This window comes from Pristiophorus japonicus, chromosome 1 (genome assembly GCF_044704955.1).
Source record: "Pristiophorus japonicus isolate sPriJap1 chromosome 1, sPriJap1.hap1, whole genome shotgun sequence".
Classification (NCBI taxonomy): domain Eukaryota; kingdom Metazoa; phylum Chordata; class Chondrichthyes; family Pristiophoridae; genus Pristiophorus; species Pristiophorus japonicus.
Genome location: NC_091977.1, coordinates 479,235,488 through 479,256,225, shown reverse-complemented (window position 1 = coordinate 479,256,225; position 20,738 = coordinate 479,235,488). Strand labels below are relative to the sequence as shown.

The 20,738-nt window shown below is 48.0% G+C and overlaps 1 protein-coding gene across 2 annotated transcripts in view; it reads left to right on the top strand.

Annotated features, from left to right (window-relative positions):
- The first annotated feature begins 16,312 nt into the window (after window positions 1–16,312).
- LOC139276705 (myosin light chain 4-like) overlaps window positions 16,313–20,738 on the top strand; it is a 62,135-nt gene continuing 57,709 nt past the window's right edge. For both annotated transcript variants that reach the window (XM_070894692.1, XM_070894683.1), the window contains exon 1: window positions 16,313–16,506. In XM_070894692.1, coding sequence (XP_070750793.1) covers window positions 16,399–16,506 — 108 coding nt within the window. In that variant the 5' untranslated portion in view covers window positions 16,313–16,398. The remainder of the gene's footprint in view (window positions 16,507–20,738) is intronic.

Below are 20,738 nucleotides of genomic sequence, written 5' to 3'. Positions count from 1 at the left end.
CAGCAGGGAGGGATTCAAATTCCTGGGGCATTGGAACCGGTTCTGCGGGAGGTGGGACCAGTACAAACCGAACGGTCTGCACCTGTGCAGGACCGGAACCAATGTCCTAGAGGGAGTGTTTGCTAGTGCTGTTGGGGAGGAGTTAAACTAATATGACAGGGGGATGGGAACCAATGCAGGGAGACAGAGGGAAACAAAAAGGAGAAAAAAGCAAAAGACAGAAAGGAGATGAGGAAAAGTGGAGGGCAGAGAAACACAAGGCAAAGAACAAAAAGGGCCACTGTACAGCAAAATTCTAAAAGGACAAAGGGTGTTAAAAAAACAAGCCTGAAGGCTTTGTGTCTTAATGCAAGAAGTATACATAATAAAGTGGATGAATTAACTGTGCAAATGGATGTTAACAAATATGATGTGATTGGGATTACGGAGACGTGGCTCCAGGATGATCAGGGCTGGGAACTCAACATCCAGGGGTATTCAACATTCAGGAAGGATAGAATAAAAGGAAAAGGAGGTGGGGTAGCATTGCTGGTTAAAGAGGAGACTAATGCAATAGTTAGGAAGGACATTAGCTTGGATGATGTGGAATCTATATGGGTAGAGCTGCAGAGCACCAAAGGGCAAAAAACGTTAGTGGGAGTTGTGTACAGACCTCCAAACAGTAGTCGTGATGTTGGGGAGGGCATCAAACAGGAAATTAGGGGTGCATGCAATAAAGGTGCAGCAGTTATAATGGGTGACTTTAATATGCACATAGATTGGGCTAACCAAACGGGAAGCAATACGTTGGAGGAGGATTTCCTGGAGTGCATAAGGAATGATTTTCTAGACCAATATGTCGAGGAACCAACTAGGGGGGAGGCCATCTTAGACTGGGTGTTGTGTAATGAGAGAGGATTAATTAGCAATCTCATTGTGCGAGGCCCGTTGGTGAAGAGTGACCATAATATGGTGGAATTCTACATTAGGATGGAGAATGAAACAGTTAATTCAGAGACCATGGTCCAGAACTTAAAGAAGAGTAACTTTGAAGGTATGAGGCGTGAATTGGCTAGGATAGATTGGCGAATGATACTTAAGGGGTTGACAGTGGATGGGCAATGGCAGACATTTAGAGACAGCATGGATGAACTACAACAATTGTACATTCCTGTCTGGCGTAAAAATAAAAAAGGGAAGGTGGCTCAACCGTGGCTATCAAGGGAAATCAGGGATAGTATTAAAGCCAAGGAAGTGGCATACAAATTGGCCAGAAATAGCAGCGAACCCGGGGACTGGGAGAAATTTAGAACTCAGCAGAGGAGGACAAAGGGTCTGATTAGGGCAGGGAAAATGGAGTACGAGAAGAAGCTTGCAGGGAACATTAAGACGGATTGCAAAAGTTTCTATAGATATGTAAAGAGAAAAAGGTTAGTAAAGACAAACATAGGTCCCATGCAGTCAGAATCAGGGGAAGTCATAACTGGGAACAAAGAAATGGCAGACCAATTGAACAAGTACTTTGGTTCGGTATTCATTAAGGAGGACACAAACAACCTTCCGGATATAACAGGGGTCAGAGGGTCTAGTAAGGAGGAGGAAGTGAGGGAAATCCTTATTAGTCAGGAAATTGTGTTGGGGAAATTGATGGGATTGAAGGCCGATAAATCCCCAGGGCTTGATGGACTGCATCCCAGAGTACTTAAGGAGGTGGCCTTGGAAATAGCAGATGCATTGACAGTCATTTTCCAACATTCCATTGACTCTGGATCAGTTCCTATCGAGTGGAGGGTAGCCAATGTAACCCCACTTTTTAAAAAAGGAGGGAGAGAGAAAACAGGGAATTATAGACTGGTCAGCCTGACCTCAGTAGTGGGTAAAATGATGGAATCAATTATTAAGGATGTCATAGCAGCGCATTTGGAAAGAGATGACATGATAGGTCCAAGTCAGCATGGATTTGTGAAAGGGAAATCATGCTTGACAAATCTTCTGGAATTTTTTGAGCATGTTTCCAGTAGAGTGGACAAGGGAGAACCAGTTGATGTGGTATATTTGAACTTTCAGAAGGCTTTCGACAAGGTCCCACACAAGAGATTAATGTGCAAAGTTAAAGCACATGGGATTGGGGGTAGTGTGCTGACGTGGATTGAGAACTGGTTGTCAGACAGGAAGCAAAGAGTAGGAGTAAATGGGGACTTTTCAGAATGGCAGGCAGTGACTAGTGGGGTACCGCAAAGTTCTGTGCTGGGGCCCCAGCTGTTTACACTGTACATTAATGATTTAGACAAGGGGATTAAATGTAGCATCTCCAAATTTGAGGATGACACTGAGTTGGGTGGCAGTGTGAGCTGCGAGGAGGATGCTATGAGGCTGTAGAGTGACTTGGATAGGTTAGGTGAGTGGGCAAATGCATGGCAGATGAAGTATAATGTGGATAAATGTGAGGTTATCCACTTCGGTGGTAAAAACAGAGAGACAGACTATTATCTGAATGGTGACAGATTAGGAAAAGGGGAGGTGCAACGAGACCTGGGTGTCATGGTACATCAGTCATTGAAGGTTGGCATGCAGGTACATCAGGCGGTTAAGAAAGCAAATGGCATGTTGGCCTTCATAGCGAGGGGATTTGAGCACAGGGGCAGGGAGGTGTTGCTACAGTTGTACAGGGCCTTGGTGAGGCCACACCTGGAGTATTGTGTACAGTTTTGGTCTCCTAACTTGACGAAGGACATTCTTGCTATTGAGGGAGTGCAGCGAAGATTCACCAGACTGATTCCCGTGATGGCGGGACTGACCTATCAAGAAAGACTGGATCAACTGGGCTTGTATTCACTGGAGTTCAGAAGAATGAGAGGGGACCTCATAGAAACGTTTAAAATTCTGATGGGTTCAGACAGGTTAGATGCAGGAAGAATGTTCCCAATGTTGGGGAAGTCCAGAACCAGGGGTCACAGTCTAAGGATAAGGGGTAAGCCATTTAGGACCGAGATGAGGAGAAACTTCTTCACTCAGAGAGTGGTGAACCTGTGGAATTCTCTACCACAGAGAGTTGTTGAGGCCAGTTCACTGAATGTATTCAAAAGGGAGTTAGATGAAGTCCTTACTACTAGGGGGATCAAGGGGTATGGCGAGAAAGCAGGAATGGGGTACTGAAGTTGCATGTTCAGCCATGAACTCATTGAATGGCGGTGCAGGCTAGAAGGGCCGAATGGCCTACTCCTGCACCTATTTTCTATGTTTCTATGTATACAGTGTACAGTATTGTTACATAAAGGTTACAGTTATGTGAAGGTTACAACATGACATCACCTCCCCCCTAACGTCTTTGGGTCAAAGATTGAGTCTTTCAGGCGGTCGACGCTCTCTCGTGGAGCGCCGCAGTTGGGACTCTGGTGGTTGGGCCTTGTGATGCATCTCTGACACCTGAGGTGATTCCGGCCTGCCTGGGCCGGCCGCAGGGACTGTGCATGCTGGTGAATGTCCTTGTTGCTCGTTCACTGGCAGTGGTGTGGGTGACATCTCATGATCTTCCTCAGGTTCATCAGTGTCCATGCTGAACCTTTTCTTTACTTGGTCCAGATGTTTGCGGCCTATCAGCCCATTGTTGAGTCTGACCACTATGACCCTATTCCCCTCTTTGCCAATTACAGTGCCCTCAAGCCACTTGGGTCCCAAAGCATGATTGAGAACAAATACAGGGTCATCAATTTCTATGCATCTCCGCACTGAGTTGCGATCATGGCACTCGATTTGGGACTGGTGCTTGCCCTCAACAATGTCTGACAGATCTGGGTGAATGAGGGACAGCTGCGTTTTAAGAGTACGTTTCATGAGTAGTTCCGCGGGCGGGACTCCCGTGAGCGAATGCGGGCAGGATCTATAGGCCAGCAGGAGGCGCGATAGGCGGTACTGAAGGGAGGGTCCTTGAATCTGGATTTGAACCGCACATTCCGCCTGGCCATTGGAAGCCGGCTTGAACGGTGCTGTCCTGACGTGTTTGATACCATTACCCAACATAAACTCCTGGAATTCATAGTTCGTGAAACACGGGCTATTATCGCTAACCAGGATGTCCGGCAAGCCGTGGCTCGCAAAGACCGTATGCAGACTTTCCACGGTGGTGGATGTTGTGCACGAATTCAAAATGATGCACTCGATCCATTTCGAGTATGCATCGACAACAATCAGGAACATTTTTCCCATGAACGGGCCCGCGTAGTCTACGTGAATCCGTGAACCATGGCCTGGTGGGCCAGGGCCACGGGCTGAGTGGGGCCTCCCTGGGGGCATTTCCCAGCTGAGAACATGTCGTGCACCTGTAAACCCAGTGTTCCAGGTCTGAGTCAATTCCCGGCCACCATACATGTGACCAGGCAATGGCCTTCATTAGCACGATGCCTGGGTGCTCGCTGTGGAGTTCCCTGATGAATGCTTCCCTTCCTTTCTGTGGCATGACTACCCAGCTGCCCCATAGCAGGCAGTCGGCTTGGATGGAGAGCTCGTCCATCCGTCTGTGAAATGGCCTGACCTCCTCGGGGCACGCTCCGTGTGCGGGCGCCCAATCCCCAGTCAGGACACATTTCTTTATCGGGGATAGGAGGGGATCTCTGTTGGTCCAGATTTTGATCTGGTGGGCTGTGATGGGGGAGCCTGCGATGTCGAAAGCCTCAACGGCCATGACCATCTCAGCGCTTTGCTCCGATGCCCCCTCAGTGGTCGCCAGTGGGAGCCTGCTGAGCGCATCAACGCAATTTTCGGTGCCTGACCGGTGCCGTATGGTGTAGTCATACGCAGCCAGCGTAAGGGCCCACCGCTGTAAGCGAGCTGACACATTGGCATTGACAGCCTTGCTGTCGGACAACAGGGATGCTAATGTGGTTTGTGGTCCGTTTCTAACTCGCACCTTCTGCCGAAAAGGTACTGGTGCATCTTTTTCAACCATCGCATATCCCCATTCTGCCTGGGAGAGCGACCTGAAAGCATAAGCCACAGGTTGAAGTTGGCCCTCATCATTACTCTGCTGCAACACGCACCCAACCCCATAGGATGATGCAATACATATCAAAACCAATTTCTTACAGGCGATGTACAAGGTCAACAGCTTGTTAGAACAAAGCAGATTCCGCGCCCGATTGAAAGCCCGTTCTTGTCAGTCCCCCCAAAACCATTCACAACCCTTACGCAGGAGCACGTGTAGCGGCTCCAACAATGTGCTTAAGTTCAGTAGAAAGTTCCCGAAGTAGTTCAATAGTCCCAGAAATGAACGCAACTCCGATATGTTGCCGGGCCTGGGCACACGACGGATCGCCTCCGTTTTGGATTCGGTAGGCCGGATCTCATCTGCGGCAACCCTCCTGGACAAAAACTCGACCTCTGGGGCCAAAAACACACACTTCGACTTCTTTAGTCACAAGCCTACCCGGTCCAGTCGGCGTAGCACCTCCTCCAGGTTGTGGAGGTGTTCCTCGGTGTCTCGACCCGTGATAAGGATGTCATTTTGGAATACGATTGTTCCAGCGATGGATTTAAGCAAGCTTTCCATGTTCCTCTGGAAGATAGCGGCCGCTGAACGAATGCCAAATGGACACCTGTTGTAAACGAATAGCCCCTTGTGCGTAGTGATGGTGGTTAGTAGCTTGGATTCTTTGGCCAGTTCCTGGGTCATGTAGGCTGAAGTGAGGTCCAACTTGGTGAACAGCTTGCCACCTGCCAGCGTGGCAAAAAGATCCTCCGCTCTCGGAAGTGGGTATTGGTCCTGTAGTGACACTCGGTTGATAGTGGCCTTGTAATCGCCACAAATCCTGACCAAGCCATCCACTTTAAGGACAGGAACGATGGGGCTTGCCCAGTTACTGAATTCAACAGGCAAAATTATGCCCTCTCTTAGCAGCCTGTTCAACTCATTCTCAATTCTCTCACGCATCACATACGGCTCTGGCTTTGTGGTCCACTGGTCTGGAGTCCGGGGTGATGCGTATTACCACTTTGGTGCCCTTAAAGGCCCCGACACCTGGTTGAAAACGTGGCTCGAATTTCCGTAGGACCTGTGAGCATGAACTTCGCTCCACAGATGAAATGGTGTGCACATCCCCCCATTTCCAGTTCATCTCGGTTAGCCAACTCCTCCCCAAGAGCACGGGACCATTCCCTGGGACAATCCAGAGTGGCAGCCGATTCTCCGATCCATTGTGTGTGACCAAGTTTGCACTGCCTTATACTGGGATGATCTCTCTGGTGTACGTCCATAGCTGCGTGTCAGTGCGTTCCAGTTTGGGCCTGTTAGCTTTGAGTGGCCATAGTTTTTCAAATTGTTGGGCACTCATAAGTGACTGGCTGGCTCCTGTGTCCCGCTCCATGCATACCGGGATGCCTTTTAATAGAACTTTCATCATCATAGATGGCATTTTGGTGTACGAGCTGTGGACGTCTGCCACATGAACCTGCTGGACTTCAGCGTCCATAGTTTTGCCCCAAGCCTCACCCTGCCTTGCAGACCCCTCATCTGGTTCCTCTGCCTCGTAAACTAGCCTCGCTATGGGCTTTCTGCACATTCTGGCCAGATGTCCACTGAAGCTACAGTTTCTACAGTTAAATTGTTGAAACCTACAGGTTTTCGCAGCATGTCTGCCACCGCACCTCCAGCATGAGCTGAGATTGTTGTGAACAAAGGAACTGTTAACAGGCATTCCTCTCTGATTGTCTCTTTGATTACTCCTGAGCACTCTGTTGCTCAGTGTCAATGGTCCCATCCCGGGACGCATTGTCCCTTGTGATGGCATGAATTGCCGATCCCCCTGCCATTGTCTCTGTTGCTGGCCCACCCGAGAGCCTGTTGCTGCCTGGGCGGTGTCGAATTGTCCTTGCCTGCCTGCGGGATTCTGTGTCTCATTTACAATGTTAACTCCTTGGACCATCGCCGCGTTGGAACCAGGGCTGCGCGCGTAAATTATTTTGGTCTCCTCTTCCCCTGCCATGAAGGTCTGAGCTATCAGCGTTGCACGTTCCAAAGTCAAGTCTTTGGTCTCAATAAGCTTCCTGAAAATCCCAGCATGACCAATGCCCTCAATGAAGAAATCCCTTAACATCTCCCCCCTGCAAGGGTCTGTAAACTTAGAGGCTGGCCAAATGCCGAAGGTCCGCAACGAAGTCCAATATGCTTTGTCCCTCCCGACGCCGGTGTGTACAGAACCGGTGCCGGGCCATATATAAACTGCTCGCCGGTTTGAGGTGCTCACCGATCAGAGTGCTGAGCTCTTCAAAGGACTTGTCCGCTGGCTTCTCGGGTACGAGCAGGTCTTTCATCAGCGCACACGTCTTGGATCCACAGCTGGTCAGTAGATGCGCCCTCCGTTTGCCAGCCACTTCCTCTCCCAGCCAGTCCTTCGTGACAAAGCTCTGCTGGAGCCTCTCAACGAAATCATCCCAGTCCTCACCAACACAGTACCGTTCCTCTGTGCTACCGGTGGCCATCCTCGTGGGTCGTTGATTCCCATTTCTCGTCGCCAAATGTAGTGTCCTTGCACCTTACTATAGAATCACACGAGGCATGTACTGTAGACAAGGTCACTACGTGACCTGAACCTTTATTCACAGGACCAAGAAGTGTTGACCCTGCGTGGGACCTCCCTTTATATACCTGGATGACCAGGTGAGGAGTGTCTCCCACAAGTTCACCCCCTGTGGTCAAGGTGTGCATTAATCAGGTGTATACAGTGTGCAGTGTTGTTACATAAAGGTTACAGTTATGTGAAGGTTACAAACATGACAACATCCTCTCTGCATCCACCTTGTCAAGCTCCCTCATAATCTTAGATGTTTCGATAAGATCACCTCTCATTCTTCTGAATTCCAATGAGTAGAGGCCCAACCTGTTCAACCTTTCCTCATAAGTCAACCCTTTCATCCCCAGAATCAACCTAGTGAACCTTCTCTGAACTGCCTCCAAAGCAAGTATATCCTTTCGTAAATATGGAAACAAAAACTGCACGCAGTATTCCAGGTGCAACCTCACCAATACCTTATATAGCTGTACTAAGACTTCCCTGCTTTTATACTCCATCCCCTTTGCAATAAAGGCCAAGATACCTTCCTGATCACTTGCTGTACCTGAATACTATCCTTTTGTGTTTCATACACAAGTACCCCCAGGTCCCGCTGTACTGCGACACTTTGCAATCTTTCTCCATTTAAATAATAATTTGCTCTTTGATTTTTTCTGCCAAAGTGCATGACCTCACACTTTCCAACATTATACTCTATCTGCCACATTTTTGCCTACTCACTTAGCCTGTCTATGTCCTTTTGCAGATTTTTTGTGTCCTCCTCACACATTACTTTTCCTCCCATCTTTGTATCGTCGGCAAACTTGGCTACGTTACACTCAGTCCCTTCTTCCCCAAGTCGTTAATATAGATTGTAAATATTTGGGGTCCCAGCACTGATCCCTGCGGCACCCCACTAGTTACTGGTTGCCAACCAGAGAATGAACCATTTATCCTGACTCTCTGTTCTCTGTTAGTTAGCCAATTCTCTATCCATTACCCCCAACCCCGTGAACTTTTATCTTGTGCAGTAACCTTTTATGTGGCACCTTGTCAAATGCCTTCTGGATGTCCAAATACACCACATCCACTGGTTTCCCTTTATCCACCCTGTACGTTACATCCTCAAAGAACTCCAGAAAATTTGTCAAACATGACTTCCCCTTCATAAATCCATGCTGACTCTGCCTGACCGAATTTTGCTTTTCCAACTGTCCTGCTACTGCTTCTTTAATAATGGACTCCAACATTTTCCCAACCACATATGTTAGGCTAACTGGTCTATAGTTTCCTGCTTTTTGTCTGCTTCCTTTTTTAAATAGGGGCGTTACATTTGCAGTTTTCCAATCTGCTGAGCCCTCCCCAGAATCCAGGGAATTTTGGTAAATTATAACCACTGCATCCACTATCCCTGCCACTACTTCTCTTAAGACCCTAGGGTGCAAGCCATCAGGTCCAGGGGATTTATCTGCCTTTAGTCCCATTATCTTAATGAGTACTGTCATGTATTCAACCAGCATTGTAACCCATGTATAAACTGAGCTAAGTTGTACACCGTGAGAACACTGACCACTAGGTGGGAGACACTCCTAACCTGGACCTTCAGGTATAAAAGGGGAAGCTCCACCCACCTTCATCACTTGAGTGCTAAGGAATAAAGGACAGGTCACAGACTGACCTCTCAAGCATGGGCCTCATGTGCATTTATACTGTGTAGTAAGGACGTATCAATGGCGACAAGAAACTGGGATTTAAACCACGCGAGCATGGCCACTAGCAGAACAGACGAGAGGTACTGTGTTAAGGAATGGTTGGGACAGAGATTCAACATTGTTAAAGCAGCACACAGTTCTCCAGGCAGACAAGGGCAGTCAGGCATGCCCCAACATGTAGTCGAACCCAGAGGGGGAGTTCGACAGAGACAATGGCAAGCTGAACAGCGATTCACGCCATTGCAAGGGACAATGCGGCCAGTAATGGAGCCATCAACACCTGTTAATGGTGCACTCAAGGACAATAACAGGGACAGTCAAGGACGATCGACTGGCAAGGGACCTTTTGTTTCAAACCGCAACTCATGCTGGAGGCGTGGAGGCACACACTCAGCCGGAGTTTGCAGAGATGAGCAAAATACCTGCAGAAATTGCAGAAATGGACACTGGGGGAAATCGCTGGAAGCTGAAGTTCAGCGAGTTGATGTGGAGCACGTATACAGTTCATACACCAGGACGCCATCGATAATGATGAAAGTGCTCCTCAATGGCATCCCAGTATCAATGGAGTTAGACACGGGGGCCAGCCAGTCCCTGATGGGTATCAAACAGTTCGAAAAGTTGTGGGCATCCAAGGCCAGGAGGCCAAAATTATCGGCAATTGACGCACAGCTATGGACTTACACAAAGCAGATCATTCCGGTGCGAGGCAGCGCCACGGTAGTCGTGACCCACAAAGATTCGGAGAACAGGTTGCCACTCTGGATTGTCCCAGGGGACGGTCCCGCACTACTGGGGAGGAGTTGGCTTGCTGTCATGAACTGGAAATGGGGCGATGTCAATGCAATTTCCTCTGTGGAGCGAGTATCATGCTCACAGGTCCTGGACAAATTTGACTCATTATTTCAACCCGTCATTGGCACTTTCATGGGGGCCAAGGTAGTGATTCACATAAACCCGGACGCCAGACCAGTACACCACAAGGCCAGAGCGGTGCCGTACGTGATGCAGGAAAAGATAGAAGGCGAAATGGACCGCCTGTTGAGGGAAGGCATCATCTCGCCAGTCGAATTCAGTGACTGGGCGAGCCCGATTGTGCCGGTGCTCAAGGTGGATGGGTGGTCAGGATATGTGGCGATTACAAGGCCACCATCAATCGGGTGTCACTCCAAGACCAGTACCCGCTACCGAGAGCGGAGGACCTCTTTGCGACGCTATCCGGTGGCAAACTTTTTTCAAAATTGGACCTGACCTCAGCTTACATGACCCAGGAGCTGGCGAGTGAGTCGAAGAAGCTGACCACCATCACGACACACAAGGGGTTGTTTGAGTACAACAGATGTCCGTTCGGGATTCGCTCGGCTGCCGCGATCTTCCAACGAAATATGGAAAGCCTCCTCAAGTCGATTCCAGGGACGATGGTTTTTCAGGACGACATCCTCATTACGGGTTACGATACTGAAGAACACCTCCACAACCTAGAGGAGGTGCTACGCAGACTGGACCGGGTAGGGCTGCGACTGAAAAAGGCGAAGTGCGACTTCCTCGCTCCAGAGGTAGAATTCCTGGGGATGAGGGTAGCAGCAGATGGGATCAGCCCTACTGCATCCACGACGGAAGCGATCCAGAGAGCACTCAGACCCTGTAACACGACGGAGCTGCGTTCGTTCCTGGGGCTCCTGAACTATTTTGGAACTTTCTTCCCAAATTGAGCATGCTGCTAGAGCCGCTACACATGCTCCTACGCAAAGGTCGCGAATGGGTCTGGGGGGACAGCCAGGAAAGGGCTTTTAATAGAGCACGCAATTTGTTATGTTCCAAAAATCTGTTAACGCTATATGACCCATGTAAGAAACTTGTGTTAACGTGCGATGCGTCGTCCTATGGTGTCGGGTGTGTATTGCAGCATGTCAATGCCAAGGGTCAGTTACAGCCGGTAGCTTATGCCTCCAGGAGTCTGTCCCAAGCAGAAAGGGGCTACGGGATGGTAGAAAAGGAGGCGCTCGCATGTGTATATGCGGTAAAGAAAATGCACCAGTACCTGTTTGGCAGGAAATTTGAGCTGGAGACAGATCACAAACCCATAACATCCCTTTTGGCCGACAACAAGGCCATAAATGCAAACGCATCGGCCCGCATACAGAGGTGGGCACTCACGTTAGCTGCCTATGACTACACAATTCGGCACAGACCGGGCACCGAAAACTGCGCCGATGCACTCAGCAGGCTCCCACTAGCCACCACTGAGGGGGCTACCGAGCATGGTGCTGAGATGGTCATGGCTGTTGAAGCTTTCGGAAGCGAAGGCTCACCCGTGACAGCCCGTCAGATTAAAGTCTGGACAAATAGAGACCCGCTATTGTCTCTGGTCAATAAATGTGTCCTGAATGGGGACTGGGCAGCCACGTACAGGGCATGCCCTGAGAAATTTAAACCATTTCACAGGCGCAAGGATGAACTCTCGATTCAGGCCGATTGCCTACTGTGGGGAAACCGCGTAGTCATGCCCCAGATGGGCAGAGAGGTGTTCATCAGAGAACTCCACAATGGGCACCCGGACATTGTCACGATGAAGGCAATTGCCAGGTCACACGTTTGGTGGCCAGGGATAGACGCAGATCTGGAACTTTGTGTTCGCAGGTGCAACACGTGTGCCCAGCTGGGCCATGCGCCCAGGGAAGCCCCCCTTAGCCCCTGGCCATGGCCCGCCAAGCCTTGGTCACGCATCCATGTCGACTACGCAGGTCCTTTCATGGGGAAAATGTTTTTGGTTGTAGTAGACGCCTACTCCAAATGGATCGAGTGTGACATTTTAAATTCAAGCACATCCTCTGCCACGGTAGAAAGTCTACGGGCAATGTTCGCCGCCCACGGTCTACTGGACATCTTGGTCAGCGACAATGGCCCGTGCTTCACAAGCACTGAATTACAGGACTTCATGGCAGGCAATGGAATTAACCATGTTAGAACGGCACCGTTCAAGCCGGCCTCAAACGGCCAGGCAGAACGAGCAGTGCAGATAATCAAACAGGGGATGCTCAGATTCCAAGGGGGTTCCCTACAAACCCGCTTATCACGCCTCCTGTTGGCCTATAGATCCCGACCACACTCGCTCACAGGGGTTCCACCCGCAGAGCTACTAATGAAAAGGACGCTCAAAACCCGATTATCCCTTATACACCCCACTATGAAAGAAATTGTCGAGAGCAGGCGCCAGTCACAATATGACTACCATGACAGGAATGCGAGGGCGCGATGTATTGATGTAAATGATCCTGTTTTTGTCCTCAACTACGCTGCAGGGCCCAAATGGCTCGCAGGCACTGTGGTTGCCAAAGAGGGAAATAGGATTCTGGTAGTTAAACTTACCAATGGACAAATCTGCCGCAAACATGTGGATCAAACAAAAAGGAGGTTCAGCAACTCCATAGAAGAAGCAGAGGAAGAACACAATATAGAGTTCACTCTGCCACAGGTGACCGAACACCGGAACCAAAGGGAAGATAGCCCAGTCACTGTGGGCAGTCCGGACAGGCCTGAGGCACTGTAAACAGCAGACACTCAGGCCAGCGCCCAACAACCGGAGCCCCAACTCAGGCGCTCTACAAGGGAGCGTAAACCACCAGAGAGACTCAACCTGTGATCCCAATAAGACTTTGGGGGGGGAGGTGATGTCATGTATTCAACCAGCATTGTAACCCATGTATAAACTGACGTAAGTTGTACACCGTGAGAACACTGACCACTAGGTGGGAGACACTCCTAACCTGGACCTTCAGGTATAAAAGGGGAAGCTCCACCCACCTTCATCACTTGAGTGCTAAGGAATAAAGGACAGGTCACAGACTGACTTCTCAAGCATGGGCCTCATGTGCATTTATACTGTATAGTAAGGACGTATCAAGTACCATTTACTTAGTGATTGTGACTGTGTTAACTTCCTCGCCCCCCCCCCCCCCCCCCACTATAGCCCCTAGACTATCCACTGTGCCGTGAACTTCTATGATTTAATGACAGCAGGGCTGGCAGGTAACCATTAGATTTCATACGGAATGTCTGCCCTAGTATCCTAGAGACAATGAAGGATAATTTGATCTTGCAGCAACTGTTCATACTCATTGCTGCTCTGACAATGCTATTCATTTGAACTCAGCAGGCGTCATTGACAAGTTAAGGCTGGTGGACTCTGTCTGGGGAGCGGGTAGATGGGGGAAGGGGGAAAGGTCAGTTTTGACTAAATGTTGACACTGAAGTCAGGCTTCAAACAAAAGAGACACTGACACCAAAAGCAGTCTGGCTTTCAGAAAGCAGGGCTCTGCACAGGCAATCAGATTGAAAAAAGGCTGAGAAAAGAGGGGGTTCTGTCCTGGGACTGTAGGATAGAATACTGAGGGGTTATTCTGTTTAAGTTGAGTATCCACCAAAGTAGGATTGTGTCTTGTCTTTATTTTTTACCATTGCAGCAACATACGTTGTACCAATTGAACTAAGTGACTCTGATCATACCTGTTGATCGGTAATTTTCTGCACAGTCAATCAATGGAACAGACTCCCTAGGGAGACAATGGAAGCAGTTAGTATTGATGAATTTAAATACAAATTAGATAGAACTTTCAGAAAATAACATTTTGGGATAGAGTATATGAGTAATTTGAGACAGGACATGTGATAAGTGTTCTGTGCTTGGGAGGAACAGGTGACTTTAGACCTGTAGTTCCCAAAGCTCCCCACCACAGAGGATTTCCTCATCTCATGACTCGGTCTGTAGTAAATTAAATGTTAGAGATCGATTGCTGTGATTAGTCAACATCTCCATTATCATTGTATCATGTGACTACCAGAAGGGTAGAAGACAAACTAGATAGACCTTGGTCTTATTTAATCTAGCAATTACTTTGCTCCTATGTGTCATCTTGCTAGGGAATAGAGCAGCTTTCAATTCAAACCAAAACTCGGCTCATCTAGTGCTAACTCACTCCACCTTTGGAAAGATTGCAGAAACACACATGCAAAAGGCATGAATATCCAGATAAAATTGCAAGGAGGTGTTTTTGTTACATCCCTTAGTCACGCTATCGAGCAAGTAGATAAGAACATAAGAACGTAACAAATAGGAACAGGAGTAGGCCATAAGGCCCCTCGAGCCTGCTCCACCATTCAATCTGATCATGGACTCAGCTCCACTTCCCGCCCACTCTCCTTAACCCCTTATCCCCTTATCGTTTAAGAAACTGTCTATTTCTGTCTTAAATTTATTTAATGTCTCAGCTTCCACAGCTCTTTGAGGCAGTGAATTCCACAGATTTATAACCTTCTGAGAGAAGAAATTTCTCCTCATCTCTGTTTTATATGGGCGGCCCCTTATTCTAAGATCACGCCCTCTAGTTCTAGTCTCCCCCATCTCTTTGCATCCACCTTGTCAAGCACTCTCATAATCTTATACGTTTCGATAAGATCACCTCTCATTCTTCTGAACTCCTATGAGTAGAGGCCCAACCTACTCAACCTTTCCTCATAAGTCAACCCCCTCATCCCCGGAATCAACCTAGTGAACCTTCTCTGAACTGCCTCCAAAGCAAGTATATCCTTTCGTAAATATGGAAACCAAAACTGCACCTGTATTCCAGGTGTGGCCTCACCAATATCTTATATAGCTGTAGTAAGACTTCCCTGCTTTTATACTCCACTCCCTTTGCAATAAAGGCCAAGATACCATTGGCCTTCCTGATCACTTGCTGTACCTGCATTTTGCGTTTCGTGCACAAGTACCCCCAGATCCCGCTGCACTTTGCAATCTTTCTCCATTTAAATAATAACTTGCTCTTTGATTTTTTTTCTACCTTACACTTTCCAACATTATACTCCATCTGCCAAATTTTTGCCCACTCACTTATCCTGTCTATGTCCTTTTGCAGATTTTTTGTGTCCTCCTCACACATTGCTTTTCCTCCCATCTCTGTATCATCAGCAAACTTGGCTACATTACACTCAGTCCCTTCTTCCAAGTCGTTAATATTGATTGTAAATAGTTGGGGTCCCAGCACTGATCCCTGCGGCACCCCACTAGTTACTGATTGCCAACCAGAGAATGAACCATTTATCCTGACTCTTTGTTCTCTGTTAGTTAGCCAATTCTCTATCCATGCTAATATATTACCCCCAACCCCGTGATATAGGGCAGTATGAGTCAACTCCTATACAAGTAAAACACTGAGACCGACTAAGGAAGCAGCTGATGCCACTGAACCTAAGAAGGTATCTACAGCAGAATTTCGACCAATCTTACACGACACACAATGCATTACTTTTGACATGTAGTAATGTAAGTAAAGTCAGCAGTATTTCACACACAACAAGATCCCAAAAAATATCACTGAGGTGAATGACAGTTAATCTATTTTTTGCTGGTGCAGGTTAAGGGAGAAATGTTGATCAGTACATTGGCAGAACTTCCGTGCTCTTCTTCAAATAGTGCCATGGGATCTTAAACATCTACCTGAACTGCTGGAATAGGTATAAGGTCTCACCCTAAAGATGACGCCTCTAACAGTGCAACAGCCCTTCAGTATTCCACTGGAGTGTTGACCTGGATTACATGCTCAATTCCTGGAGTGGGACTTGAACTCACAACCTTTTATCCAGAGGATTCCATATCACCAACCAAGCAACACTCACTGTCTAGGTCCACCTACAAAGAATGGCCAGAAGGTACTGGAAGGGGGCTGTCTGAACCATGCGTGAGTCAGGAGAGCAGGGAACAAAAACTAGCAGAAAAAAATAATACAAACTTTATTTTGCAGAAGGCTGCTGTTTAATGAGCACCGTTAAATCTAAAATGTTCTGAAGAGGCTGCTGCTGTGACTGACAGTCTGGACTGTGACTTTGTCACTTCTATGATTTGTCGACTCAAAGTCTTTTCTTTCCCAAGATTGATCGGTAACAATACTAAGTCCAGCTGCTTTTAAATAGCAACAGATGCTTTTTCCATTTATAGTGAAGGCTGCATTGTCAGGCCCGGAATGTATGGAGAAATGACACTGTGGCATGCCTGGGAGAGCTGACCGGAGATAAAAGGCCTCTCTCCTAGACGTCGTGTGCCCATTCTCTGTTCAGCCTGTGTCCATTCCCCTCGCTGTCCTGTCAGCTCTTTCTGACACCCAAGCATGGCGCCCAAGAAACCAGAACCAAAGAAAGAGGAGCCGAAGAAGGAAGTGAAGCCTCCTGAGCCAGAGATCCCTAAGGAGCCTGAGTTCGACCCCAAGACAGTAACTGTGAGTACACCTCCCCCCATCAGCAAGGGACGCCTAATCTGTATCTTTCAATGTAAGATTCAAAGTGGTACACTCTAACAAGGGAAAAACTGCACAAAGTGTCAAAATTTGGCACGTAGAGCATCTGAAAATAAAAAATAATGAAGGTTTCAGGTGGCGACCCTTCCTTTTGGGTGAGATGCTTCCTTTCAGGGGTTGCACAGGTGGGGTGGGGCAAGGCCACAGAGAGACTTGTAGATGAGGACAAGGATTTTAAAGTCAAGGGCAGAAGCAGAACTCAGTGTGGGATAGTTTGTAGACAGCAGAGTTCTAGGCAAGCTGCAGTATATACCGTGTGGTGGTTATGGTGCTGGACTAGCAGCTCAGAAGTTCAAATTCCACTGAGTTGTGAAATTGAATCAACAAATCTTGTAACGTGTATCATGCAACTACCAGGATGGTAGAAGGTGAACTAGATGGACCTTGGTCTTTTTTAATTTAGTCATTCCTTTGATATAGACTGGCACCAGAAAAATTACCATAAAACCTGGTTCACTCACTGATGTCCTTCAGGGAAGGGAACCTGCCCCTCCTATCCAGTCTGGTCTACATGTGACTCCAATCTGATTCTACCTCGTTAACTCTTAATGCCCTCTGACATGGCCTATCAAGCCACTCACTTGCAAAACCATTGCTGTTATTCAACAAGAAGGGTCCCCCCACGCCCCCCCCCCACAACTTTCTCAAGGAAACTAGACAATAAATGGGACTTTGCCATGATTGCCCTCATATCTAAGAACAATTTTTTTTTTAAATTACAGATACAGGGGGAGGCAAAATGAGGGCAACATTGCGATAGAGAACTGTGGATAAGGGTTTCCAAGCAATGGGGGCGAGAGATTGGCAGAATGAACAGAAATTGCAGAGAGGGAAATTGGGGCTATTGCTGCGCTTCTAATGTGGAGTTTGAGTTTGAAGATAAGCTCAGCCTTGAATAGGACACTGAGAAAGTGGAATGCTAAAGCAGTACTACGTATCCATTGCTTCCCCCTGTGAGTTACCGTGGGATGTTTTGTTGCATAAAAGATATGATTGAACATGTGACAAGACCTAGGGGTATTTGATGGGACAGTGTAGAGGGAGCTTTATTCTGTATCTAACTTGTGCTATGCCTGCCCTGGGAGTGTTTGATGGGGCACTGTAGAGGAAGCTTTACTCTGTATCCAACCTGTGCTGTACCTGCCCTGGGAGTGTTTGACAGGACAGTGAAGAGGGAGCTTTATTCTTTATCTAACTCATACTATACCTACCCTTGGAGTATTTGATGGAGCAGTGTAGGGGGAGCATTACTCTGTATCTAACTTGTACTGTACCTGCCCTGAGAATGTTTGATGGGACAGTGTAGTGGGAGCTTTATTCTGCATCTTAGTGATGTTGTAACTGACCTGAAAGTATTTGATGGGGCAGTGTGGAGAGAGGACAGGTGACCAAAAGCCTAGCCAAAGAGGTAGGTTTTACGAAGCATCTTAAAGGAGGACAGAGAGGTGAAGAGGCGGAGAGGCTTAGGGGGGAATTCCAGTGCCTAGGGCCAGGCAGCTAAATTAGATCAAAACAGTTCACAAACTAATTACAAATCCAGACACAGGTGGGAGAGTGAAATTATTTTGAAGTCTGTATTCAAGTTGAACTCAGGTCCCTGTGGTGAAAGATCTTGCAATCATTTAGCGCATTTCACATCTTCAGGTCATCCCAAAGCGCTTTACAGCCAATTAATTACTTTTCTGAAGATCGGACATGTGTTTTATATACAAATGCATCAGCCATTGTGTGTACAGCATGGTCCAAAGTTTATTCCACACATTGATCACTTTTTATGTGAAGAAGAATTACCTTTTACGAGTTTGAATTGATGTCCCCTTGCCCTACTCTCTCAATTTAATTTAAAGTGATAATGCGGACTAATCTTTTCAATTTCTTAGCTAGTTCATACACAGGTACTTCTTTAAGATCACCTCCTTTCCAGGCTGAAAAGCCCAAGTTTCATTAGCCTTTCTTCATAACTCAGACCCCTGGAGGCCCAAAATTCATTAAACCTGCTGATGCTGCTCAGAGGTTTGCACATACCCCTGTACTTTTGTACAACTTTCAGGTCTGACTCTTTAGTGGAGTTCTGTGGGCTGGAGAGACCTGCTTGTCAGGGTTCACCCTGAGGATGGGAGGAGTGTTGGGAGGTCAGAAACAGGGTGGCACGCAGGAAAAGGCATTGCTGCCAGCACCGTGCAGACAGACAGCGGGCAAGGGAGGCAGCAGCCATGATTTGTTCATCCTGCGCCAGACCAGTGTGCCTGGCATCTTCACCGGCCCGAATCAGGATTGCGATTGGCTGCTTGGAGACAAGGGATATCCCCTGTCCACTTGGCAACTCACTCTTTTGCGGAACCCCAGGACAGCGCCAGAGCATGCCTACAATGACGGTCATAGTGCCACCAGGTGCATCATCGAGCAGTGCATAGGCTTCCTTAAGCAGAGATTCTGGGGCCTGGTGACACCTTGCAGTAATCTCCTCAACGGGTCTCCATAATCGTCATGGTCTGCTGCATGCTGCACAACCTGGCCATCATGGGAGGACAGCCGCTGGAGGTCGAGCCAGCATGTCACCTGAGGAGAAGGAGGAGGCGCAGGAGGAAGAGGATCCCCGTCGCCCCAGAGCTAGGAGGCGTCGACCCATCGGCACTCTGGAATGGCCGGGTGCAGACTGGCCAGCACCCTCCTGGGAGGGTGCATCCTCACATATATGGAGGTGCCTGACACCTCCCCTGCAATCTCCCACCATGCATTATGTACTGCCTGTCTGCCAGGTCTCCCCACGTCAAGAAACAGTATTCTTCTTCTGTCCTCCACACCGTCCATCAGTGTTTCTGGCTCCATATGAACCTGTTGGCTCTCCTTGCACCTCTTACACCAGCCATCCTTCCAACCTCCTTCCCCCCTCAGGGCCTTGCTGCAAACCCAGGCCTTTAAAAAGGCCAGGGAGCAGCTGGCTCATTAGAAACCCTTAGCGCGTGCTGAATTTCTCAGTGGTGATAACGCTCAAAATAAGACAGCCACCATTCTCGTTATATCTTTGAGGATATAACGAGCATGGTGGATAGAGGTGTACCGATGGATGTGGTGTATTTAGATTTCCAAAAGGCATTCGATAAGGTGCCACACAAAAGGTTACTGCAGAAGATAAAGGTACGCGGAGTCAGAGGAAATGTATTAGCATGGATAGAGAATTGGCTGGCGAACAGAAAGCAGAGAGTCGGGATAAATGGGTCCTTTTCGGGTTGGAAATCGGTGGTTAGTGGTGTGCCACAGGGATCGGTGCTGGGACCACAACTGTTTACAATATACATAGATGACCTGGAAGTGTAACAAAATTTGCAGATGACACAAAGATTAGTGGGAAAGCGGGTTGTGTAGAGGACACAGAGAGGCTGCTAAGAGATTTAGATAGGTTAAGCGAATGGGCTAAGGTTTGGCAGATGGAATACAATGTCGGAAAATTTGAGGTCATCCACCTTGGGGAAAAAAGACAGTAAAAGGGAATATTATTTGAATGGGGAGAAATTACAACATGCTGCAGTGCAGAGGGACCTGGGGGTCCTTATGCATGAATCCCAAAAAGTTAGTTTGCAGGTGCAGCAGGTAATCAGGAAGGCGAATGGAATGTTGGCCTTCATTGTGAGAGGGATGGAGTACAAAAGCAGGGAGGTCCTGCTGCAACTATATAGGGTATGGTGAGGCCGCACCTGGAGTACTGCGTGCAGTTTTGGTCACCTTACTTAAGGAAGGATATACTAGCTTTGGAGGGGGTACAGAGACGATTCACTAGGCTGATTCCGGAGATGAGGGGGTTACCTTATGATGATAGAGTGAGTAGACTGGGTCTTTACTCGTTGGAGTTCAGAAGGATGAGGGGTGATCTTATAGAAATATTTAAAATCATGAAAGGGATAGACAAGATAGAGTCAGAGAGGTTGTTTCCACTGGTCGGGGAGACTAGAACTAGGGGGCACAGCCGCAAAATACGGGGGAGCCAATTTAAAACCGAGTTGAGAAGGAATTTCTTCTCCCAGAGGGTTGTGAATCTGTGGAATTCTCTGCCCAAGGAAGCAGTTGAGGCTAGCTCATTGAATGTATTCAAGTCACAGATAGATAGATTTTTAACCAATAAGGGAATTAAGGGTTACGGGGAGCGGGCGGGTAAG